This window comes from Elgaria multicarinata, chromosome 2 (genome assembly GCF_023053635.1).
Source record: "Elgaria multicarinata webbii isolate HBS135686 ecotype San Diego chromosome 2, rElgMul1.1.pri, whole genome shotgun sequence".
NCBI lineage: Eukaryota > Metazoa > Chordata > Lepidosauria > Squamata > Anguidae > Elgaria > Elgaria multicarinata.
The window spans coordinates 127,860,151-127,887,522 of NC_086172.1; the positions used below are offsets into that span (position 1 = coordinate 127,860,151).

Below are 27,372 nucleotides of genomic sequence, written 5' to 3' on the forward strand. Positions count from 1 at the left end.
AGGGCTGGATGTTGGAAGAGAAATTCAGCTTATACATTCCCTCTAACCTCTTTGAGGCAGGAGTCATAGAAGATGGACTCTTCCAGGACTGTTTAATGACTGATAAAAGCATTGGAATCGCTACTGGCCTAAAAGTCTCTGTACTGACAGCATCGAACACTGGTTCTTGCACACTCAGAACCGATTGCTCCATCGTGAGCCCCAATGATTGTGCCATGCACAAGACTTGATCAGTGAACAGTCCTCAGAAGAAGAAGCAATCTCCTGGGATCCCACAGCTGCATCTAGAGAAGGCAGAAAAGGCTGACAAGATGATGAGGATGTCAAGTCCGACATGTACACTTCTGAGATTGGTGATTCTTCTGGTACAGATATACTTTTGACAATTATCGGCCTTGATACTGAAATGATCTCCCACTGAGAAACCTTAGTACAGTTCTTCTCTCATCCCCCAACATGTTGTGAATCAGGAATTGGGCAAACTAAGTCCACTCAAAGGCAAATCCTGAAGAAGATTTGATGTTAATGATGGCTGACACTGTACTGGTTTCTCAGTTAAAATGGTACTCGAGAAACATTGCTCTACTCTCTCCCGTGTTTCTAATACAGATGGACGATAAGATCGCCGACCCTGCATAGTAGGCCAAGTAACACTCTCCTCTCCTCTCTTGGTGTTCTTGACATCAAAGCCGAAGGGTGCCCATAGCAGTAGTCTGAAGGACGACAATCATAATCACAGTAATGACGATTTCTTGGCCATCCCCGATATTCATGATCCCAATAATGAGTAGGGGGATAAGGGCAATCCCATCCTGATTGAGGGGCCCAACTATGAGGTGACCGAGATCGATCAAGGGAATAACAGTAAGGCATCAGGCATCCTCGGGATGATACTGATGAGAACATAGAATCCGGAGACCCTCTTCTCCTCTCTCGTTCTCGCATCCTCCCTGGGGAAACATAAGGACTCTGCAGAGGCAGAGGAGAAACATCCCTTAGCTCCAATGTCGACAAGATCTGCCTTGGTGGGTCTTGCTCTGGCACCAATTGGAGTTGATCAGGAGAAGCCAATTGCCACAGCCAGCGTTAACGAATGTCCAGGTGTACGTGGCAAGTCAGACACTACTGCGGGGCAGCAGTCGATGATGCCAAAGTTTGCTCCCATTGAGCCATCACTTCTGTTTGAGGCACAGGCGTATCCTGCCCTCCAACAGCTTCCAAGGCTCTTCTCCAGAGAATGGCCTTTAATCAATCAGAATTATGCCTTCTTGTCTGCTTCGAAAGTGCCTGGCAGTGGGGGTATGGCTCTACAACGTGCCCTTCATCTGAACACAATAAAAACAAGGAATGGCCATCGGAGGGTGGTAACTTACTACCACACCTCATGCACTTCCTAAACAGGGCCTGAAAGGCCATATGCCCTCACTGACGCTTGCAAAATGCAAACACAGTATAAAAACCAAGAACCAAATAAAAAATGTAAAGAGAGAAAAACCCGAAAACAAAATTGAGAAAGAATAGAATAAAACGCCAACTGAACAGTCAATAACAGTCAATTGACTGCCACTATAGCAGTCAAAAGAGAACTGAGAGGATCAGGTGGGAACCATTGGGGCATCCATAGTAGATGGTGGGGGAAGAGTTCCCACCCAAAAATGCTGTTAGCTATGTAAGTTTCCCAAAATGAGGCTCCCGTTAGTGTGAGGCACAGAGACCACAAAGAAGAACTTCAAGATATTCTGTTCATGAAAACAATTTCTACTAACAATCTGAAATTCTAATCAAATTTTTGTAAACCGCCCAGAGAGCTTTGGCTATGGGGCGGTGTATAAATTTAATAAATAAATAAATAAATATCTTTAACCCGAATCTATGGAAACTGTTACTTGTTTCAAGTAGATATGTTACTTGTTTCAAGCAGAAATGAGTGCCAGTGTGGTATAGTGGCTAAGGTGTTGAACTGGGAGTCAGGAGATCCAGGTTTTAGTCCCCACTCGGCCATGGAAACCCACTGAGTGACTTTGGGCCAGTCACAGACTCTCAGCCCAACCTACCTCACAGGGTTATTGTGAGGATAACATGGAGAGGAGGAGGATTATGTACGCCGCCTTGGGTTCCTTGGAGGAAAAAAGGCGGAATATAAATGTAATAAATAAATAAATCAAATATGTTAAGGTTTGGGGGAGAAACCTGAAAACGACACTGCCATTTTCATAAGAGAAGGAAGAAGGTTTCAATGCCTTCTTTGCTTGCGGACTTCCTCTTGTTGATGTTTGATCTAGAATGGGGATAGGCAACCTGGTGCACTTCAATTATTTTTGAACTACAACTTCTATCAGCTGCAGTCAGCATGGCCAGTGGTCAGGGAGTATGAGAGTTGTTATTCAAAATGTCTGGATGGCACTGGGTTGCGTATCGCTGTCCTCCTGACTAGACCTCAAAGTGCTGGGAGTCGAGGACACTGGCAGGCAGCATCCATTTATTCCCGTGGATATTAGGAACAACAACTTTATTGCTCTGATTCCTCCAAAAGCTCAGGAGAGGAGAACGAATAAATCTAAAGGTTTTGGAATTGAAAGGAATCTGACTCTTCCTGGCCCTATGACTTTGTGATTCACAAAAAGACAGAGCAGCACAAAGGAACTAAAAGGTAAGAGTTTAAGTTCATCTGAATTTAGAATATTGAAGTACGTATTAGTTACATTAGTTTATCTTCATAACCCTTATGTAAATTGTAGCTAATTTCCTATTAATCTGTTGCTTTGTGGCAAAAATCACCCCGCCTCACCGACTTTAGCAATCTGATGGAAGTTTGCATGGCAGGAAACTTGTCTATAGTTAACTCCGAGGAAAAGGTATGTGGGGAGTTCCTCCTCCATCCAATACTAAAAAGTTAGATGCCAACTACAGACCCAGTTCTTTACCCAGGCCTTCCCTGACTGAGTGGGCGACCCAGTCTGTTTGTTCGTTATTGCAGAGTTGTGTTGATTTTAAAGTTTTATATAAATGTTTTAACAATTATTATCTATTTTAACTGTAATTTAATATTTATCATGTATTTTAATGTATTTCATTTTTTTGTAAATCACTTAGATTTTTTAAAATACGGTCAGTAGTATAAAAATCTATTAACAACAACAACAACAACAACAACGTTTCTTCTGCATTCATCATGAACTTTTTGCCTGTTTCTCATAAATGGGAAAAATGAAGAGGTGCTAGGTTCCTTCAATTTCAGCAGCTTGTAGCTCCATTTGTAACAAAAAATTTAAACCATTTAATAATAAATTCAATTACTTAATTTGCAGTTATTGTCTGAATAAACTATACTTTTAAGTTTAATATATCAAAAAATAACCCAGGAAAAGAGCTGCAATACTCGTTCCCAGAATGGAGCAGGTCAGCCAAGCTCTGCTGGTCTAGACCCTTGCATTGCTTCAGTAACTGCTGGTTTCCATTTCACTAGCAGAAGGTACTGCTAGCACAAGGACAGTATTGGATACTGTCCAATATTGGAGAATCCCTTTCCCCCTCATTCTGGAATAACTTTAGAGTTACTGTAACATTGATAATGAGCCAACAGGTAGCAATTTTACCAACTTCATAAATATTTATCCACGTTAAAAAAAATCCTAGAAGAGTGGGGAGAAGAATTCCAATATGAATTCAAATAGAATCTTACTATATAGGGAATGTGTTATCTATTAGTGTACGAAAGATGTGGCCTTCTACTTAAAATCCTTTTCTATTATTAGTCTATAGTTGAGTAGATTGCATGGGTTCTCATCTTTCCAGGAAGTTAACGCAGGAAAAGGCTACAAGCACATACATGCTTTAAAACAGAATGACTTCAAAAACAAAACAAGATAGCTGCAAGACAAAGCAATGGCACAAGAGGAAAGCAGCATTGCCTACAAACGAAACTTAACAAATGTATCCAAGTTTAGAGAAGCCACACCTTGAAAAGCAGGAGACTGTGGTGCAACTGCAGTGACTGGTTTCGTCATAGGGGCAGAAGAGAAAGGATCCTCAGATGGTGTGCTAAATGCATTTGTAATCTGGGAGCACAGGGCACTAATGCTATCCACTTCTCCTTCAATTTCAGGAACTGAAAGTAAGAATACAGATTGTATAGGTTAGAAAGGCCATTTAATACAGAGTGCTCATCCAGTCTTTTCTCCTTGCACACCCATTATTTTCCCCCTGACTAAGGAACAATCCATCTGCAATTACACAAATCCATGGTGAAGACTTAAGAGAGAAAGAGAATTCTGGGGAATAAGACTTAAGGATACAGTTATTCCATTTCTGATTTTATGCCATTGCTTCCATTGTATCCATTTTAACAGTTTTAACTCAGCAAAGTTTCTCAACTTTCACATACTCCTCTGTATGAACACATATGAACTGATATGCTGGTTTAAGTCAAGATTCTCATGTCCCAGCTGAGATTACACATTTCTACTCTGAATGATCTCCATATAGTTCAAACTGTAAAGCCAATTAAAGGCAGTTAAAGTTAACCCAAGAACAAAGCACAGATTAACTTGAGGTTGTTTAACCCATAAACAACTCCAAATGCTCAAGTTCAAACGTCATGGAAACAACCATGCCACAGTCCTAGGTTGTTCCAGGTAATTGGAAGCAGCTTGCAGGTGGCGTGTGTCCCACAATTTGTCGGTTAATTAACCCAAGAATTGCCTCCATATGCCATTACATCCAGAAACACTACAGAGAAGAAAGTGGTTGGAATTTAAGATCATAATGGAAGTATATGATGATGCAAAGCTGGCAACAAAACTGGTGCCTTACACTGACATTTCAAGAGGGGAATGGACAAGGGGCAAGTGGTAGAGAATCATATCACTCTTTGTAGAAGCTCTCTCAAATATGGAGACCAAGTGAGCTCAAAATGCACCTGATTGTACAGAACATTTAACATGGGAGGAAATGTCCTACCTGAGTTTTTCATGGGGAAGTCAGTCTTCCTTTGTACTGTTGAAGGCAACTCATTTATTCGCAGAGAGAGCTGGCGTTTAAATGGGGACATCTTCTGGCTAAGGGCAGGAAAACCTCTGAAAGAGCCTTGTCTAGCAAGTTGCTCTATAGGAGCATGTCTGCGTGGGATAGCATGAGGGTTATTTGATTCTTTGTCAACAGAGGCTGCAGCTTCAGCCGTAGGAGAGGTTGGAGAACTTGGGGATGGGACTATATTGCCAGATACAACACTTGAAGCAGCTATTTTCACATCTGTTTCAACTGAGAGAGAGAGAGAAGTTAGGGCAGTGATATTGGTTAATGAATCTTCAGAGAATTATTTTATTTTAAAGCATTCTATAATTTTAGAGAACCCAAGTTCTTGATGCAAAATCCTAATGATTCTACAAAACTTGTTTCCTTCAGTCATTGTGTTATCATAATAATGCGCGCATAGACAGTGGTCAGTACAATTAATTAGCCATGTAATCTATCCAGGTTAGCTTAGCAAAATTCCAAAAAATGTCACCTAAAAACTATTATATATCCAAGGAAAAAAGAAAAAATGGGTCTAGATAGAAGAGCTGTCAGCTGCTCCTGTTTAAGCTAATATCCCAGAGTTTAAAAGTAGCTCAAGATTGAATATGCACTTTGCAGTTCACTTGTTTTACAGACTTAAATCTACCTCTGTTTGTAAGCCAAACAGAGTAGATCTCTAATCTTACAGATTGATGGTTATGCGTTTTCCTGATAAACTTCATTTAGAAGAGTTCGTCAGGATCAACAAAAATGGTTTCCTGGCCTAAACTGAACGTTCCCTTCTGTAAGGCTCATGCCCGAGGCACTGTTACAACACAGTGAAGACTGCTACATTTGCTTTAATTTGTAACTTGTAATTTATTTTATTACATTTATATACCGCCCCACAGCCAAAGCTCTCTGGGTGGTTTACAACAGTTAAAAATGGTAAACATTAAAAAGTATACAAAATTTAAAAACCATCAAAAACATAAAAACAACATCTTCACTGCTGCTTCTACATTATTTCAAGATCATGATCTAACAAATACCCTCACACGCTATCCTTGGGATGTGTACGTCCGGCCATCTAGAGCTGGATGTATACCTTATCTGTATGGGCACTACACTGGGGCATACATCAATAAGCTATTTGCAATTTTGGCATGTAAAGAAGAATCATGGAGATGCATCCCAGGCTGTCAGAGGTATAGACACATACTCAACTTTTCAAAATAATGAATCTAGTTTTTAAACACTCCATCAGAATATTGTTTTCTACATTAACTGCTTTTCAATAACACATTTTAATCAAATATTCTGATAGCAACAGTACATACACAGATATTATGCATAGAGAAGTATTGTGAAGGATGTGTTCAGAGGGTATATGAAAAACTCCATGACTTCACTTCCTGTTTCCCTTCTGCATTAGCTGCAGTGTGAAGTAGTGGTTAGAACACTAGACTAGAACTGGGGACACCCAGGTTCCAATTCCAACTTAGTTATGAAGCTCACAGGGTTTGGGGGAGGATAAAAAGGAAGGGGGAAATCAGGTATACTGCACTGAATCTCTTGAAGGAAAAGCATAAATGTAATAAAAATAAAAATGCTCCACCTTTCTTGAAACAAAACTTCCACACTCCCTAACTGTATCCATGTCTCATTCACACTTGTGGATCATGGTTTTAACCATTATTTCAAAGTCTTAAAAATTAACATATGGAGAGAAAATGAGAGTGAAGTCCACAAAAATAAAAATAATTCAAATTAGGTATTTACAAGCTCAAGAGTGAAAGTATAAATGTACTAAAAGGGCCTGTGCAGAGTTTTAAAGTGGTTTGATGGGATGTTTAGGAACTAAACCCAGGAATTAACCCAGCAACAAACCATGGGTTAATCACTGGGTTGCTTAGCCCCTAAACAACCCATTGGTTTGGGTTTTCCCATCATGCTCAACAACCTATAAACAAGTTGATCATTGGTTGTTGAATAAAAGTGGACATGGCGGGAGCGGCAGGCGCATTGGAGGCAGCGTACTTACTTTGTCCCACTTGTGCACGATAACACATAGGTTGTTTAAACCATGGGTTGTTGTCATGTGTGAACCAGTCATAGTGCTGCTTCCAACTCTTCAAATTAAACTGGAACTAAAAGCCCCATGGCTAGCAAGTGACAGTGCATGTGCTTGAGCTAGAAATGAATGTGGGGTGGGAGGGTCACAGCCAACTGGCTTCATAGAGGTGGCACACACTCAGCTGATTTAATTTGTTGTAGGAAGATTGTGGCCCATCCACTGCTTGCCAGCCTGTGTATTAAGATAACTTTTATTCTTAACAAATTAGGGTGGTTATTACTACTTTCTCCAGGATTACCAGCTCCCAAGAGTTGTAGACCATGATATCTGGAGGTTCTCCTTTAGTATTAGACAAACCAAGGTCAGGCACACAAAATCCATTTCAGAGACCTGGAGACCTATGGAGACACTACTTTTTCCCTTCAATCTGAAGCCCATCAACTGTCAAACCCTAATTTCACTATTTGTTTCTGAGAAATGGGGCTCCTGAGAATGTTTTAGGTTCAAAACCTCAAGTTGCTCAAAAAGATAGTCACAGCCACGTATTCATATTTTACTCTTGATTTCATTATGCATCTTGAACATTGTCCTATCTGGCTTTATATCCATAAGATGCTTACTCATTGCTAAGTTGGCCTTTGAGGAAAAAAACCTCCAACACAGACCAAAGAAAATGTCGAAAAAGGGTGAGCAAGAATTCTTGTTCTCCAGAACTCAGTATCAGGCTACATCATACCAAAAAATAAAAAAGGGAGGGGGGAAGAGTACACAAATTAGGCCAGACATTGTGGTAATGAGGTTTGCATTTTCAACTGAGGTGCTCCCAGATACTGATTTTCAAGTTCAGAAATCATTGCATTCCACTTCTAACCTTCCAGTGTTTTCCCACTGGTTCTTCCATCTTTTTCCTTCTGCAAAAATTCCATTATGGAGGAAAAGATAGAAAACAGCACAATGTGTTTTGATTGGTAGCACTAGGAACTGTCTGTCTGGAAGCACCCCTAATTTCAAGATGGAGACGAAATAAATTAGTCACTACTAGCTATTGCAGGTATCAGGATATACCTAGGATTCTGAGACAAAGCAGCAATGGCTGACCCCAATTTTTGAAAACATAAGCCTGGTTGTGACTCAGATCTGTCTCCAGCCTTGCTTGAAACATGCAATTTCTTGGGTAGGTAAAGAGCAGAACAAGAGAAACATGACAATCTTTATATTAGCAATTCAAAAACAGTATGAGAAAAAGTTTCTGCAGCTTCAATGACATGGAGAAATACCTTCATGAGCACAAGGGAGTTAACCTATAATGAAGGTATATGGCACAAAGTTTTATCATCACACTGGTATTTAATATGGCAGATGGGTATGGACAAGAGATATTAGCTATGTGTTTTGCTGGTGAAATGGTAGTTTGAGGAAGTCCCCATTCATAACAGTAGCCTATATTCCAAATGGCCAGAACTGTATTTCATTACCTTTAGTGTCTTGTATCTGTCTCATTACTTCCTCTTTTTCTGCTTGTTCAGTTGCTGTAGTAACCCTGAAAGACCCCTCTCTTGTGAATGTGGTTCTGCTGGCATCAAACGTGGCAGTCACCCCACACTCCTTCTCTCTTTTTTGCTTTCGCTCCAAGCAAGCTGCAAATGCACAGCCCACTGCATGACTCAACCTCTCTCCCTGAAAAGAGATTGCGTCAATTAGAAACAAAGAACAGAATCGCACATCTCCTCTAAATACTGCCAAAAGATAGCTGCACTTAATACAAACATCCTTTCTGTGTGCAAAATCTGACCAGGAAGCTTCAGCGGAAGTATTACAATGAGTTATAAAGCACAGGCTATTAACCATGGGTGGTGAGAGCAAGAGGGAGAGAGACTCTAAAGATATTTTTGGTTGCTGAATGTTGAGATATGTTGTCCAGGTAAGTCATATTAAAATACTGGTGCAATGAAATCCATAACATATATACATTAAAAAAAAATATGCACTGCAAGTACAGCCAGGTTCCTGTATCAAGACACATAGGGCTGATACTAATATACACATGTTAATGTTTCAAGTTTCAAATACTGAAGCTTTGTGAATGTACTGCTCTTAATGAAAATATTGCCACAAGAAAACTAGATTTCTCTGGACAAATAACTCCAAGAGTTCACAAAATTTGTATGCTAAAGTATCTTTTGAATCCAAAAAGTAATCCCTGATTAAAAAAAAACAAAGTCCTTTTGGATATCTTGCTTTTGGTGATCCTAAAGCAGCTTACCGTGTCCTTTACAGCCATAAAGCAATGACATATCCAGCGCCGTGTAGTGCCATCTCGACAGATGTAAGAAAATGCCCTGTCAAAATTCCTATCTGGAGCACAGAAGGAAACCTTCTCTATTGTCTGATCAACTATAAGGTCCTAAAGAAAAAAGGCCAAGAGAATATAAGAAACTCAGATAATTTCAGGAGCACAATACACCACAAGAGTATGTTCCAAGGTCCCCTTATTCCCTTTATCAGGTTAACACCAATATTGTATCTTCTCTATCCAGACACAAATTCATTATCCAATTGATTTCACAAATAGAAGAGTAGAACAGAAAAACAGCTATCAAGGATTCTATCACTCCACAAGCCTTTCGTCTTTCTCTCTCCATATACATGTAAGTGGAAGTGCCTATTAAAAATACCTACTTGGATTCTCTCCAAATGTCTACAAGAATACCCTCAAGGTTCGTTTGCATTGTCTGGAAGTTCAAGGTTTGGAGTCTTGTATTAAGACATCCAACCGCCAATGGGAAATATTACAATCAATTGCGCACATGAATAGGAATATTATGGTCATACAGTTAACTAGGACAATTAGGAATATTAACATGAAGATGTCAATATTAAAGCCAACACATTTATTAAGAAACATCTGGATTTCAAGCATTCTTGAGAAGTTTCACTGCATTTTTAAATTATTCCAAGTTTTGTTAACAGTCCTGGAAGAATTGTTTATGCAAATGCAGTGCATACATGGGAGTATTGTGGGGTGGGTGGGTGTTGGAGCAAAATCTTCTCCTAAGAACAGAAGAGCCCTGCTGGTCCATCTAGTCCAGCATTCTGTTCACACAGTGGCCATCTAGCTTCTCACGGGAAACCCAGAAGTATGAGTGTAACAACAGCCTCCCACTCAGAGTGTACATAGGCATAGTGCCTTTAATACTGGAGGTAGCATATAGCCATCAGGACTAGCAGCCATTGCCTTGCCTTACTTCTCTGCATCCTATTTTTTCCCCATCAGCCGTGCTCCAATACCAGAAGTGAACTTTCTGGGGGCGGGGGGAATCTTCAAACAGCAACATGTGGAAGGTAAAGTTGCAGGTGGGCTTTGTTCTTTTCCCCCACTCTGTGGTCCATTTAATTATTAAAGTAGACCCACCACAACCCTGCTTTATAACCAAACTGGCAACTGCATGGTTAGCAAAAATGCACATGTCTGGTTTGGTCCTCAGTAGTTTTTATAACCGCCCTGTAAGGTCATATTGCAGATGGAGAGCTGAAAGTGAGTTGTCTATCTAGCAAGCTCACAGCCAAAATTAAAACCAGGTGCTTTCGAGCTCACATCTTATATTATTTTCTGGAGAGCCCTGACCTCAATGTGAAGGCTTACAAAATGGATAGTAATCAGATGCATTAAATTCAATTGTTGAAATTTCCTCAAACTTAGATGTACATTAGTTTCATATCTGTCCCTGAAAAACACTGGGGATCAAGGTGCCAGGAGGACACCATCGTATTATTTGCAGTGTCCCAAACAGCCCCATTGCACTGCTGCCCCGTTATTCATTACTCAGAGTATAATCTTCCACAGACCATCCTTGTCTTTGACATGAAGTGGCAGCGGCAGAAGCAACAAGCTTTTCCTTCGTTGGCATTATTCACTCTCTGAAGATACCCTCACAGATCACTACTCTCAAAAAGGGAAGAAAAAATATATGCAATCTACATCTACTGAAATTCACTGCAACCTGTGTGCTTACCAGCGAACTGGAGAGAAACCTGAGTTGCGTTGATCATTGCCAGCTTTTAAAGTACAAAAGCAAAACCCTCTAGAAATCATCACACATCTATCACTCTTTCAATCTAAAAGTAGGAGTGGACAAATTTGGATATTCAACCCAAAAGAGATATGTAGTTTTAGAAACTTGTGCCTTTGGGATAGGAATTAGTGTATAAAAGGAACATACCTATTATTAAGTTTTATGTTCCACTTCCGTAAAACCCTAAAACTATTTTAAAGCTTGAGTTTAAAACATGATTAAGAATTACCTTGGTTCTCAGAGCCTTAGAGACATATCACCCTTACAGATTTTAAATCAGGGATAGGCAACTTGGCACCTTCCAGATGTTTTGGACTACAATTCCCACAATCCCTGATCACTGGCTATGCTGGCTAAGTTTAATGCAAGTTGTAGTCCAAAACAACTGGAATGCACCAGGCCACCTACCTGTTTTAAAATCATTCCTCAGGACATTCTCAGAAGATCTAATGAAAAGAAATTCAGATCAATATTGTATACGTAGTATTATCTCACACAGCCTTTTTCCAAGGACAGAAATAGTATCAAGCTCATGGGTTTGGCTTTCCCTTATTAGTTTTATGAGTGAGCAAACAGGAATATAAAGCACACAGTTGTTCACTTAGAATACATGAAGATATAAAAAGCCAAAGTAAAATTAAAAAAATGAACTGAGCCATATGTAATAGGAATCTTTGATTAATTTAATTAAGTACGTACTGTATGTAGTTTTTAACATTCTACACTAGAAGCAGCAGTGGGAACTACAGCATTTCAGATTGTATATATAGTTTAATCAATGATGGTTCCAAACCCAGCAGTGGCTAACCTTTGTTTTCTCATCAACAACTCTGAGTCCATCCGCTGAAACCCACAGGACTGCTTTAACAGCTTTCTTTCCGCTCTTGTAGGGAAAGAAAAAGAGAAATTATTACTGTTGTGCTGTCAATCAGGCTGGATGCCGGCTTCCTCCTTCCAAGAAGCACAAAAGTCAGTGTGCAGATGATATCCAACTTCAGTAGGAATGCCCAAAGCCAGATATTCATACCAAACAACAAAACCTCCAGAGAGTCAAGCCGAAGCCAGTCTTTCAAGAACACAATGCAAAAAGAAGGTGAAAAGAACAGGATGAGTCAAGTATGTTAATAAATTCATATAAAGGCAAAGAATTCAAGCTTAAATTCTTTACCTATTTAAATACGAAATAAACTGTCAGTTAACGCTGACGCTTAAGGAGTTACACCACAAGTAGCTTTTGTTGCAACTTTTAACTACAAACACTCTTGATTTGTCCTCCCATCACCCCATTTTGCTCTAGCATTCATGCAGCAGAATCACAGCACTACCATGAATTATGACACTGCTTTAAGTTTCTAATAGTTTAGATTTGCCTGCTTCATCACAAGTCTTACTATTAAATGATTTGTTTTAGACTTACTTGTTACACAAAATATTTTTGTAGGAGTAAGCTTATTTCTACATCGTAAGTGTAAGTATATTTCTACATGTGAGCAACCACAAGGCGTTGTGAGGGTGGTGGGCCAATGGAGGGAAACAAAACAAAACCCTTGCATCTCCCTCCCAAAACCCATTCTTACCCTTCAATGTGTCCTTCCCTCCTGTTTGCCCCCATTCTGCTGATGCCCTAATCCTTTCTCACCTCTGCCCCTTCCATATATCCATTTACAGAGATGCACATGCAGATACAGTTGGGTTGGGGAGAGAGTGCACAGCGGCGAAACACAAAGCTGAGCCTTGAAGTGAATTATGGGATATTTTGTTGGCTGAGGCAAGTTAGTTGATGCTTACCTCAGAAAATACAATTCCCACCACCACATGACACTACCGCCCAGAGAGCTTCGGCTGTGGGGCGGTATATAAATGTAATAAAATAATAAATAATAAATAATAATAATAATACTGAGAGGTAGTGCCTGCAGGCTGTTCTTTTACTACTGGGGAATCCTTTGCAGCTGGAGGAAAGCCTGCATGTGCCACACTACTCACCCTGGAGAACTTGGTGGAGAAATGAGAACCTTTTGCCGACCCCAGTATTTTGGCAAACAAAGGTCTCTGATAAAAACCATCTCTTCTACACTGCCAAATCCCTCTTATCTGTCAGCTTCCACATCTACACACTGACTCAGAGAGGGACAGATTGATTAAAAAGTCCACAGATTTAAGTTGTGCTTGTTTTGAGAAGCAAGGTTTGCACATGTGTTAATTAGCTTCAAGGACATTGTGTATGACTAAACTCAACAATTCTTTTTTCTTCTTTTTTAGAATGCCAAAAAAATAATAATCAAATTGTATGTGCTAGTTTAAACACTAGCAAGTATTTAATCGTTTAAGAACAAGTGTACCAACTGTTCCAGTGTGTGCATGACATCCACAACAAGCATCACATAAATTAAACTTCACAAGGGGTTAAGCACCATTTTGCCATTTTTAGAAGGTGTGCATGATTCAAGTGTTTCATCCTATATTTTCTTTCATGAAAACTGAGTTTTAGGGTAGCATGAGTAGCTTACATTATAGAATCCTTAGGATTGGGGACATTAGAAGATATCTAAAGAATGAGTAATGAGTGAGAGACTGCACCAATTTCTTGTGCAGTTATGCTAATCCAAATAAAGGGCCCTGGTGTTTGGGACACAGTACAGAGACAGTGCATGTCTCAAAGGGTGGACCAATTCAGTTTATTATATTTTCTGAATAGTATTTTTTAAAAAACGTGAAACAAGATAACCCCTTGTTCCATCCCAGCACAATACATGCCATGTAATTTCAACATGCACAAACCTAATCACTTTAAAACAATTTATAACATATTTGATTCAACCCGTTATGTCATATTTCCCCCAAAAAAATTTCATGTCAAGGGCCTTTCCAGGCATCTATCATCAAGGCTGTGCTTCTGCTGCAGGGGTATAGATTTTCTTACATTTATATCCCACCTTTCCTCCAAGGAGCTCAAGGCGGCACAGATTACTTCCCTCCCACTTTATTCTCACAGCAACCCTGTGAGATAGATTAGGCTGAGAGATAGCGACTGGTCCAATGAGCTTCGTGGCTGAACAGGGATCTGAACCCAATATTTTGCTGGTAGTAAGAGATTTTCCCTTACCTAGTACAGCCATTACAATTATGAATCCTGAGTGCAATGACAAGCAACATGGATTCCTTCCTCCCATACATAAACAGTTTTCATAACTAAGGCTGCACACTGACCTAGAGGCAAACTCCATTATTTACAATGGGAGCTACTTCCAACTAAATCTATATAGGATTCTATCTTTTACTTTAAACATTTGGTTTAGTTTTTAGAGGCTGAGTATTCCCATACTATGCCACTCAAGGGCATGAGCACTCAAGCTTTTAGAACAGTACTAGTGAACATCAGAAGGACACCTCCTCCTTCTACTGTTTTATGAAACTTTAGTGTATGTGTGTGAGAGAGAATGTGTGTATGTGTTTTAAAAAAATACTTCTTTGAAGTGTCTGCCCTCTCACTATCTAGGGCTGGAGTGTACATCTAAGTATACCGAAAGCTTCATTAAGTGAACCCTAACAATGAAGGCTACAGTGTTACCTTTTACTGACTCAACCGCCCATTTACAAAGCCTTACTGGTATATCCTAATTGCATGCGGTTTAACATGACTACCTTATATTAAAACAGGTGCTCATGTGGAGAGAGGGTGGAGTGTAACATTAACATTAAATAGCTTGCAACCAGGTTATCTGAAGGATCATTTTCTTCTATACAAACCTGTCTGCTTACTGCAGTAAATTCCACAGAACCTGCTTCAAGTGCCCATCTTCAGAAGTTAGGCAGGTAGCCATGAGGAACAAGACCTTTTCTATCATAGAATCATAGAACAGCAGAGTTGGAAGGGGCCTACAAGGCCATCGAGTCCAACCCCCCTGCTCAGTGCAAGAATCCACCCTAAAGCATCCCTGACAGATGGTTGTCCAGCTGCCTCTTGTATGCCCTCTAGTGTGGGAGAGCCCACAACCTTCCTATGGTGGCATCATGATTATGGAATCCCCTCCCAAAACATACACAGTCAGCACTTACTCTGTTATGTTTCAGGCAACAAATTAAACCTGATCTTGGATAGAATAGGATATGGAACTGATTTCACCATTCTACTGTTTATTTTGCTATTACATCTGCTTACACTTTTCTTTGGAGTGTGTTTTGTTTCAAGCCTTGTTCTTTGTATATGAATACTTGTGCACAAGCCACCTTGAAGATCCCATTGTGGAAAGGCAAGGTAGAATTTTTAAACAAACATACACTTTCAAGAGCAGGTCTCTTCCACTACTGAGCTGGAAAGATCGGCACGCTTGAGCATTAAGTAGACTACTTATTCATTCATTCTGTGATGAATTTTGATCAAAGATACCAAACTGTCCACCCATTTCATCGCAGGCTGATTAGTATCAAGCTGATATTTTTGGGATAATGTGAGACTCTTAAGGGAGGGGTGAGAAGAAAACTTCTTTACTCATTCCCAGAGTTAGCTAAAGCCAGTTTTGTGAGACATTCTGACACATGGCAATGCTATACTAGGGATGTAACTCCTTATAGCGCAAACACAATGAGGCATTAAACTTACTTTTCCAAAGAAGCCTTTGAAGAACTTCCTTTCCTGGAGGAACAGGGGGGACAAGTCGAACGCTATTACTGTAGGTAGCTAAAATGTCCCAAGGTTTCAAACCAACATATACATATAAAAATGGGGATTGGAAGGAAAGTAGGTAATGTTTAGAGTTGTCCACAGAGGATGTGACAGGCAGATGTGAAAAGTCCCATGAAAATGCAAATAAAAAAGCATTACATGGACTTTTATTAGGAAAGGCCCTAGCTCTGAAATTGGTGGAAAGAGGAAAAGAAAAATAAGACCCAATTTCATGCAGAACATTTACTTCATTCTGTTTGTCCCCCTGGTTTTTAGTAGGGTTACAAGCCCAACTTGGCAGCAGGCATGGAGAAATCCCAAACTGTGTGATGATGGCTTGGAATTAACACATTAATTTAAAACTTTTTGAAAGATTGGGATAGAATTAACATTGCTCAAATAGCATACAAGCAAAAAGTAAATCATTTGGGGGATTCATCTCTTCCAGTTTTTTTAAAAAATGCTTTTAAAATGTGCTTAAACTCATATACCCTCCACAGCGATTTTCCAATTTTATTTTTAAAGCTGATTTAGTAGAAAATGGGGTGATCTTTATGCCAGGGTTTCTTTTTGTGTGTGTTTAGAATCTAGATTCTTTCACAGAAAAAAAATCCACAATAGATTTTAGTTAGGAGCCCACAAAATATGCTTTTACACTCTACAGGAACTATTCAGTAACTGTCAAGGAAACTATCTACATTGTTTAAGAGTTCTGTCCACAATATTTGAAAAGTAATGTTTCATACCCAGATTCCAATCTGCACAGGGAATATGTGACATGTATTTGAGACATGCAGGTAAACACACTGAGAGTTTTACTCATTTGATGACAATTTAGTGTGGCAGCTTTAAAATACATTTTACTTTCAGATTTAAAACTATTTACCTATTTCAGAGACAAACAGCCCTGATATTTTTCCTGACAATATTCACTGAATACTAAAGACTGGGACATTTTAAATTGCTCCTGAGATGAATACCATGTAGCAAAGCCATTCATGTACTTTGGCTTGACACATGAACGATTTTTTTCACCCCATAATAAAGCTCCAGAACAAAATGTTTATGCTGGTTTGAAAAAAGTCACCCAATCCATGTGGTGAGCTGCTGCATATGAAGGTCTTCCCACATGGTGGCAGCAGTCAGAGCGACATCCAAGTAGTAGCTTACTCACAAATATTGACCTGGTTTGTACAAAACAACAATCCAGAGTACAGGTTGAGTATTGGTTATCATTGAATCCTGACTTGAGTATGGGTTGTCATTGAATAACACAGGAAGAGAACCTATGGTTTGTTGTTGGGTTCTGAATTCTGGGTTGTTCATGTTTAAGAAACTATGGTTAAACCATAGTGCAGGGTTTGGGTGTAATGACAGCCCATGATTCAACAACAACCCACGATTCAATGACAATCTATACGTAACCTGTACTCTGGGTTGTTATTTGAGAACCAGGTCATTGTCCCATATCTGCCACACATCTATGGTTCTTTGATCATTCTCTTGAATATTTTGGCCATTTTAGAATCAACAGTGAATTTCCACTGCCATTATGCCTCTTCCTCTGCAATCAACTGTTTGCCACATGCCAAATATGGTGAAATATTTAACAGATATTACTGCCTTATATTATTAAACTTGCATCCAAGATAGCTAATTAAAGCAGCATCTTCTAGGATATACCCAATGCCTTCCAAAGAACTAATTACAAGGCTATATATAAAGAAAAAGATGGCTGTCACCACTGCCAAGTTAAGCATTAAATATCAATATAATCAGCCTTCAGAAGATATGCCAGAGCTTAGGAGGTTCATAAGAAGCTGCCTTGTTTACAAGACTGTCATTAGTTTCATTTTCAGAAGGTGTTACATGGGGAAAAAATTAGCTGTTCCAGAGAAAGCATTAGGTAAAGAGCATGCAAAATGGATTTTAGGGTAGCTATGGAAGTTAATATTCAGAAACACCATTAATATTTTAAACACACTTAAGTTATGTTTCTTTTTACCTGCTAAAACAAGAACATAAATTAACAAATGTATCATATTTGCAAACAAAAAAATATGACACGTTAAGACGCTAACACTGAAGACAATTTTAACCAAATTAGATAGGATGCAGACAATACAACGGAAAGGCAGCTCCCAACATAGTCCACTAATGGGCAAATATAAGCCTGTTTATTAAGAGGACAAGTACATTTTAAAAGCCCTGTGCAGGGTTGTGTACTATTGCATCAAATTAGGAGTATCAAACTCCACAAAATTCTTATTCTACATCTAACTAGGGTGATGGCAGTTAAGATCACATTTTTACCATGTGATCGAGTTGCTCACTGAGCAGATACTATGTTGGAATAGAATTCAGCCACATAAAGACATCTCTTCAAATACTGAGCTCAATCAAGATCATATTAAAAACAAACACTAAATTTGAAAGCTTCATTTTAATTTCCCTAAAGCAGAGGTGGGCAATTTGTACACATACCTGATGTTTTTGCCTATAACTCCTATCATCCCCAACCATTGGCTACACTGGCAAAGGCTGATAGGAATCATAGGCCAAAACAAGTTGCCCACCCCTGCCCTACAGCTTTTAACTGGAAGATAAGTTGCTTGGTTTTATCACTAAAAAGCTCTGCAGCTATAACGCCACAGGTGTATTTTTCTATCTAACTATCACAAATTCAGAATCTTCTTTTTCACATGCAGAATACTTCCTACAGCTTAGGTTCCTTAATCATTTTGGGTACCAATTACAAGACATGTCATCATATTCTTCTACAGCTAACTCAGTGCTTTTATCTGCCCTGAAACTCTGGCATGCCTTTCATTCCAATAGGGTCCAAAATGGATCAGAGTAATGTACTTAGCATAATTCAACCTATTCTGGTTGAATTAATGCCATTTCAAGGAAACATGTTTCCTTCCCTCCACCCTCACGGATTAGTACTTCGTGGTATTCTAAAATGTCAATTCATGCTTTTCAAAGAACAGTTAGGGATAAGACCAATAAAATTGTGCCACATTCAGGCAGCAGGTGGCAACAAAAGCGTATGAACTCAGCTGTTCCCACCCACCCTCCTCCAGTGAACTTGGATATAATTTTGTGTCCATAAAGGCAGAGTGTCCCTAAAAAAAGAAAGAAAAAGTAAGGTTTTATATTTGGGGGGGGGGGTGTTTCACAGAATATTTTTGGTATCCAAATCATGCAATGGGCCCATTGAAGACACTCCAATGCAACCAGAAAAGGGCACTAGAGTTTCTATGGTAGCACAGAAAGAAAAGGGGGGAAAGGGGGGAACCAGGCTTCAGCTACCTAACAGTTTATCACACCCAAGTCAGTCTGTTTTGACAACACTAGGTTGCTACACCTAATAGATACATTTAGGCTCAACTGCCCTTGAATGACTTATGACTTGTTTTGAGAAAAGCCGGTTCTACTCCACTGGGAAAAACTCTGTTGCCTTTGAAAATGGAAGTTCACTCTATAAAACTGCATCCCAAGTATCGTATCAGGCTAACAAAACAAACAAACGAATCTTTATGTATGAAGGGAAGCAAAACTTAAGAATGAACTCCACTGTTGGATACGCAAGTGCTATTTGAAGCCTCTTGATGAATATATGCCTTTCAATAATCAGTAAAAGTGGTTTGAAAAGAATTGAATACATTAATAACATTTACTAGATAAATAACACTATATGTCAATATTAATAAGCCTTGATAGGCCCATCTTTGCATTTAGCTGCATGAAATACTCATCTAACCATCATAGCAAAGTGACTGGCAAAAAATTATAGAAAACCTAATTATACTAACAAGTCTGAGATTACTTCATACTCTGTGATGCTTGAAACACCAAGAAAAAAATGATTGAGTATGACTATCACTTCTCGTAAACTGGTCAAGACAAAAAACCAATGAGAAATTGAATGTGATATCCAATCAGAACATTAGCATTTATTTGGAAGTTCTTTAAAAGATGCCATCTCTAAACGTCTTGTGTGTGACTGAGAGAAAAAAGCAAGGCGTTTGAGTTAGAAGCTATATTGTTTACATGCCAGGCAACTTAAAATTAAAAAGCCACAAAGTTACTTTTAACAATTTTGTTGTACTACTTAACTTAAGATTTTCTGCTGCTGTCAGTAGGTCTCAAAAGTCAGTTGCTTCAGTTAGAAGACTTTAGTGGCATATATTTTCTTTTGTTAGTGAGGAATCTTGATTTTATAAGTCTTCAAGAGACTCCCACTATCTCATTCTTGAGTGGAGAGAGATCAAGAACAGAAATTGCTCTATGAACTTAATATTAGTTCACCAATTGACCTCAAAGTGAAACAGCAAAGTGAAGGTCTGGGAGTACATACATATGGAAAACAGTAGTTCTAGTCTACACTGCATGGAGAAAGAATGAATATCCAAAAAGATAACCTCCTCAAGAAAAAGGTAATGTGATCTGTTTAAGGACGAATAAGTAGCATATTTCAGAGAAAGATTTTTTTTTAAAGGCAGCAGCAATAATACAAAACCTCTCAGTACTGTTCAGGAACTTTCTGAGAGCACAGGACCAGGTACCACAAATAGCAGCTATGGTTTCAATTCCTTTTCTAGCATATACTGGCATGCCCCAGTAACTATATGCAGTGCTTTAAGGAAAATATCTAAGTCTTGAAAAAGACCCATGTATACCTTGAAACTGGATATACTGGTATAATGACAATTTTTTAATGGGTATACGTACAGCTTTCAGCCTCTTCACAGCATCTTCACATATATGCATTCCTCTTGATTCATCCACTTCCACATGTCCCAGATACTGAGAGGGGGAGTGAAGAAAAAGGTCAGATTAGAAGAACTGGACTAGACCCACTCTGTATTTATTTATTGCATTTATATACTGCCCCATAGCCGAAGCAATCTGGGCAGTTTACAAAAATTAAAAACAGTAAACATTAAAAACAAATATACAAAGTTTGAAAACATAAAAAGCATAAAAACAATATCCTTATAAAAACAGCTAGTTTGCTTAGTTCAATAGTTCAATATTTTCATGTGCATTGTACACAGTGACTACAGAACATCAAGCAGCAGGTGGGTCTCTAACTCACATTTATACAGTTTGCATTTATTAATGCAAATAATCCAACAGAACACATCAAAAAGGCAATACCACAAAGCAGAAACAAGAATCCAACAGATGTGGGAGAATCATTTACTGATCCAATATAAATCCCAATGCATTTGAGCAATGAAATCAATGCTGTTGAGTAGTAAAGCCAAACAACTTGCTTGCTAGTTGAAATAATACTCTCAGCCTTCACAAAATTTTAGTTACTAATGGTGACAGACAGCCTCATTTGCTTTTTAAGAGCCACCATTTATGCTCTGGTAATAAATATGAGCAAATGAGAAAATTGAGAGGCAAAGGAGATGTGTGGAGTATTGCCAATTTTTATTTGTTCAAAACTCACTAGCTTTGACACCTGATAGAGATCTTTTGAAAAGTGAATGCAGGCATTTGCCAGCCAGCTCAAACTACATCTTTAGAGAGATTCATTTTCACTAGCATTAGAAGATACTCTCTCTTGTAGAATCTAACATACCATAATACCTTCTGAATAATTGTAATAGAATAGAAACATGCCATTTGTAGTTTTTCAACAAATGCAACGTTTAATAAATACAAACTTGAGCACCTTGCATCAGCTTTCCTCAATCAGGCATCCTCCAGATGCATTGGACTGCAACTTCCATAATTCCTAGTCACCATGGCCACTCACTACGCTGGTTAGGAATTATGAAACTTACAGGGCCGCATATCTGGAGGGCAGCAGGTTGGACAAGACTGCTTTACAAAATAAACTAGGGGCAAAAACCAAGAAATGGATACAAGGTAAACAACCAGGGCTTTACTTTTTACTTTTCTGCAGCCATGCCCAATGTTGGACAGAAAAGCTGCTCTGTACTTTATAAGGTAACTAATCTTATTTGGCAATGGGAAGCAATGTAGAGAAATAGGAGAAGCAAAGTTATGGCTGGATGCACAGTTCACTCTCACGCATGAATTTCCATTCTTTGAAACCTGGCCTATATGTTTTCAGAATATCAAGATAAAGTCTCAAATCTTCAACCATTTTTGAATTTTTATATTACTATAGTTAAGAAAAATATAAATCTACAGACACAAAAACCAAATTTGGTAGCATAAACGTTTCAACATCACACCACTATGCATTTCCTTATTGCAGCTGTGATTTTGAGAAGGATTTAAAAGATCCTTATATCATAAGCTAGATCCACAGTCCTCTTAACAATAATGTATTGTCATTCTATTGCTCCTGAGTCTGTAAATCAAAGGTGCACAGCCTAATTTCAAAAGCCTTCTGCAAGCTAACAAACAGTTCAGACCTTTGGCAGGAGCCATCTGTGACTCCCCCTGGCAACATGCTTGTCAAGGAGGGAGAGAGAAGGGAGGTATCATGTATTTTATTGTTGTAAGCCATTTTGTGAGGACCTCTGCCCTGAGAAGCGGCCAAGAAATGTTATAAATAAATAAATAAATAACAGAAAGAGAAGGGGTGGCCCTCAAGAGTTTTGGCTCTGGCCCCACCTGCTGCTGGCTTCAGCCCCATCTCCTAATTGCACGCCCCCATTCCCAACTGGTTATCTCCAAAGGAATGCAGTGTTCAAAACGGAAACAACCTTATCCAGCACTGCTGTAAACGTTAGACTTTCCAAGTGCCAACTTGAGAAAGGGTTAAGATATTCTTTCACTACACCAAATGGCTTTGCAGTTAAATTATGGAACTCACTACCACAAGATGTAATGATGGCCACCAATTTGGATGGCTTTAAAAGAGGGTTGGATAAATTCCTGGAGGAGAAGGCTATGAATGGCTACTAGTCCTGATGGTTGTGTGCTACCTCCAGTATACGAGGCAGAAGCCTGTGTGCACTAGTTGCTGGGGAACATGGGTGGGAGGGTGCTGTTGCACCATGTCCTGCTTACTCATCCCTGGCCGATGGCTGGTTGACCACTGTGTTAACAGAGTGCTGGACTAGATGGACCCTTGGTCTGATCCAGCATCAAGGCACTTCTTATGTTTTTAATAATCCTGTTTATAGTATTGAAGATTGATTAGCCAAATTCTACTTGTTATGAAGTACTATATCATGGTTAAGTCTAATATAATGCCAGCTACTTACACCACTCCTACGGCTTTCCTTGTGGTAACTGCCACAGAAAATTATTCTTCAGTGGCACCTTGCCTGGAAATCTTAGGTGGCAGTTCACTCATTGAATGCTTTCCCCGGTGGGCCTGGAGGTCTTTCTGTGACAAGAACTGACCCCCTGCTCTGCCACAGAATCCTTCCTTAAAACCTTTCCTGTTACTTCTCTCCTTATAACAACGTCTGTAACTGGGGCTACATGGCTTGAACCAATCTTATCTCTATTGCTGCCCAGACATAAAGAAAGACTATACCTTATCATAATTGGTTTAGACTCCCTTCCAGTTGGGCTATAGGCCCAGCTAATCAGGCCCCTCCTTTCCAGCCTCCCAAGGATACATTTTACAGCCATCTTAAACCTCACATTAGCATCTATTCTGTTTCATACACAACTATGTAAAATATTTACTTCATCAAAGCCAGGGAGAGGTTCCATCATGTCACAACTACATGATAAGATTCAGTGCCATCTTACACTCTAATATACCATGTCTTCTTTTTATGAAAACTGTAAACAAAATACCACGAATTCTGGTGACCATCGTGGCAGAGTCAGGGCAGGAGCCAATGGTATGCACAGAAACTGAGACAGGGAGCTTACTCTGTGGGGTCCTGGGGCAAAGTTCCCCAGTCCTCCCTCCCCCAGGCAGCCCCATATTTTCACAGTGTTACTAAAGCTGTATGGCTTGTGCACGATTACAAAAAAACAGTATATCAGGCCCTACTACTCCTAGGTTTCCCCCCAGCAATGTCTATGAAAAGGGCCCAGAGCAAGCTACCTCTTCTTTGCCTCTCTGCTTTCACTGAATTCCTGCTCCACTTCTCTGTCATTTGGTGTGGGTGGCTCTCAAAATATGTCTTTCATGGAGTTGTAGGCCTATATTCTTTGTCAGTGGCAAAAGGTACAATGGTTTATGAGTTATGGTTGAACTGCACCCACAAAAAACGTGGGAAATAACCACAACCAACGCACCTTGGGCAAAGGGACCAGCACATGTGTGGCAAGGGATGAAGGGCAGGAGCCCATTGGGATGCACACAGGACAGCTGAACCACAGGGCTCTGGGACCTCTCAGTCAACAGCCTGAGTGTCTGGACCTATGAGAATATTACGCATGCCAAGTCAGAGTTGCCCCTCATTTCACGTTGAAACATGGGTGCCTGTTTCTGTAGCCTTCTCTCTACCTGAAGATCAAGCTGCCTATAGTCCTATAGCAGAGAAGAGTTTATCAGCCTGAGTGCTGGCTAGCAGAAAGGAAGGCCATTTCTTCGCCTGCCTTTTTTCCTGGGATCATCCTGGGATCATCCCTGTGCATCCAAATGACACATAGGGGATCCCGGGAGCAGGCAGAGACGATCCCTCCATTTGCCTGGGATAATCCTTAGGTGTACAAAGGGGCGAAGTTGGGATACAGAGAGAAAGCCAGTGACCAGCAATACAAGGGTTAACAGTTTGGCCCCCACATTGGGCTGCACCACCACTGCACCTTTTATTCCTCACCCTGTTTTTTCCCAGCTCTCCCAATCTTGTGCCATCAACACTAGCTGCTAGCAACATAAAGCATTGCAGGAGCAGTAGTCATTGTAAGTAGCTAAGATGCTTCAAAAAGGCCTTAAACCTTGATTAACTGATTTGGACCAAGCTGCTCTACCATGAGCTCCAGAGGACCCCTTTAATTTTTTTGCCTCTCAGAGACCCCCTCTGAACACATACCACAGCTCAGTGCATACATTCCGAAGCCTCCAACCGACTTCCCTCAATACAAACAAATGGTTTTTCTTCTGAGGGGAAGCTTTTAACTCCCCCAATCCTTGATCAATCTTGCTGGATTTCGACCTCACTGCTAGTTGGCCCATTCACTCCTAGGATGGCAAATTTGGCGGCATTCCATCCATATTTCACGCAACAGGAGGTTGGTCTTTCTTCTTGAATTTTCACCTGGGAAAAAAAATCTACCATAGCCTATGCACTAAAAGAACACCCATGGATCTATACTATATCTTAAAGGGCAATGCGAACTTCTGTTCATGAGTCCCTACATGGGGAGCTAATCCATTTCCCCTGCAATATTCCTTTTGTTATCTACCAAAAACTAGCTAAACTGCTAGCTAAATATGTGCAAAATTTGGGGCAGATCAGACAAGGTGAAGCTTAGCTATGCCCACAAAACTGACTTTTTGCCCCAATGGAAAAAACATGCACAATGGTGTTCTTAACTATTACTGTGTTCAGCACATACAAAAAAATGGCTCCGCTGGAAGGTCTTAACCCTGAGCTCCAACATTCCCTCCTCATCTACAAGAAATAAGCTCTATGTTAGAGAGGTATAACTATTCTTAAAGGGATAGCATCACAATATACTACAGTCTCCCAGGCTGTAACTTTTTCTTCAGTCTTCTTCCCTTGCTGCTTTCCATTGAGAATGACTTTGCCCAGAAACTTGATCTTCCAACCACTGTGCTACAGGTTGTACAAACCAAAGCTCAAAAGCCCCATTCTGAGCAGTGGCAGTGTCCTATACAACACAGCAGAACTATCACGGGTTTTACTTTTAATATTTTTGGTTTTGTAGAAGTTCCTATCTTTTGGTATGCATCTTTTATTTTAGAATACCCATTATTTTTATCTCTAAAAATAAACAAAAGTTACAATTAAAAAATGTATCCAGCTGAGTTCTTACAGGCTAAGACTTTATTTTATTATTATTTATTTGCTGCGTATAGCGTTTGCAGTATCTGAAGTGGTAAGTGCTCAGTAATGTTGCCTCAATGTAAAGCCATGATCCACTGATTTTTACCTAGTGCAAATGACAGCAAAACAGAAATTGAAAAAGAAACATACTTCAAAGCTAACTGAAGGCAGATGTTATAGTTAGTACCCAAACAACCTGTAGAACCTTGAAAAGACAGTTACAGAAACTTGCTTTTTGCCTCCCCAGTCCACTGCAGACAGTACTTTAAAACACACACACACACACACACACACACACACACACAGAGTGAGCTCAGCTTGGAACTCCTAAGGGCAACCACCCAGCTCACCCACTCCAAAGGCCAGCCTTGTTCACACGATCATGGAGGGGTCTCCTCTCTCTCTCTCTCTTTTGTAAAGCAAGTGTGAATTCAAGTGAACTCAGGACCCATTTAATAAAAAAAGTATAGTATAATGTTAATCATCTAAAAATCTGCTACATTTTAAATTGCAATAATTTATTCTACCCAAGTAGATTTAGAGGTCTTAACAAAAGCATCTACAAAACAAATAGCCTTTTCAATTCTCTATAACAGAGTATCTTTGAAAATGAATTCTCTCACACATAAAATGGATATAGGAGTTTAGCCAAGAGAGTAAGAACTATTTGGCACAAAACATCAATTGTGTAGATAAGCTACACATTTTCATTTTGTTTAAAGGCTCCATCAAAAATGCTTATAATCTGCAAAAAGAGACTGAAATGCAACTATTAAAACATTGATCATAGTATCCAATTTCAGAAAGTTGGAATTTTCACACCTTAAGATAAACAACAACCCGGGACTAAACGCCTGAAAACCTCATTTACTGTAATAGAAAGCTTATCTTTTAAACAGATATAAAACAGGTTTTAGACTGTTCAGTTTAGAATAAAGGTGGCTAAATGATGTTATTGTAGCATTCTACAAAAAGATAACCTACTGGGGATGAGATGGCTCTGGGCTAGTGTGCTCCTTCCCTGAAGATAAGCACTTTCCTGTTGTATCACTTAAGGTCTCACAGAACCCTTTAAAAAGTATTTTTCTTATAGGATTAATGTTCCTGCCTCTCTGGTAATGGAAGTGGTTCTCATTTCCTTTTTAAAGAAAAAGAAAAAAGAAAAGAAAAGAGAACAGACAAATAGGATCCCATCCACGCTTCCCTGTGCGCACACACACAAAATAACACACCTACATTTGCCACACTACTTTTGCAAGCCTGGAATTTATGGTGATCTTCTCCCAGTATATATACAATATATTTCAATTGCTTCAAAAGCTCTATACAAGCTGTATAAAAGAAATAGATTTGTGAAGAAAATAGAAGTCATAAGAGTTGTACTTGGTAGAATCAAAATAGTTGACACAGATAAGGTATACAGACTCATAGCAGCCATGGGGCTAAAACAGAGCTGGTTCGTCTCTGCAGTTGAAAACTAAGGTCCCATAAACTGGACTGAGATGACAGCTCCAACGCCTTCTCCCAGAGATGACAAAGAAACTTGAACAGCAGTTGTCATAGGTACTTTCAGTGAACTTTAGGAAATGGAAGCATGCATTGGGCTCCTGATCCAAGGCAACTCAAAACAGTGATGGTGGCCAT

At 39.5% G+C, this 27,372-nt stretch overlaps 1 protein-coding gene across 7 annotated transcripts in view; it reads right to left on the reverse strand.

Annotated features, from left to right (window-relative positions):
• The window catches only part of NUMB (NUMB endocytic adaptor protein), an 89,190-nt gene that overhangs the window by 8,266 nt on the left and 53,552 nt on the right, over nucleotides 1-27,372 (reverse strand). For 5 of the 7 annotated variants that reach the window (XM_063117655.1, XM_063117656.1, XM_063117654.1 and 2 more), the window contains exons 3-9: nucleotides 20,549-20,623; nucleotides 15,749-15,781; nucleotides 11,954-12,028; nucleotides 9,336-9,476; nucleotides 8,548-8,749; nucleotides 4,960-5,259; nucleotides 3,959-4,108 (exon numbers count right to left, since the gene is read on the reverse strand). In XM_063117655.1, the coding sequence (XP_062973725.1) occupies nucleotides 3,959-4,108; nucleotides 4,960-5,259; nucleotides 8,548-8,749; nucleotides 9,336-9,476; nucleotides 11,954-12,028; nucleotides 15,749-15,781; nucleotides 20,549-20,623 (976 nt within the window). The remainder of the gene's footprint in view (nucleotides 1-3,958; nucleotides 4,109-4,959; nucleotides 5,260-8,547; nucleotides 8,750-9,335; nucleotides 9,477-11,953; nucleotides 12,029-15,748; nucleotides 15,782-20,548; nucleotides 20,624-27,372) is intronic. The other 2 variants (XM_063117658.1, XM_063117660.1) reach the window with 1 other exon arrangement.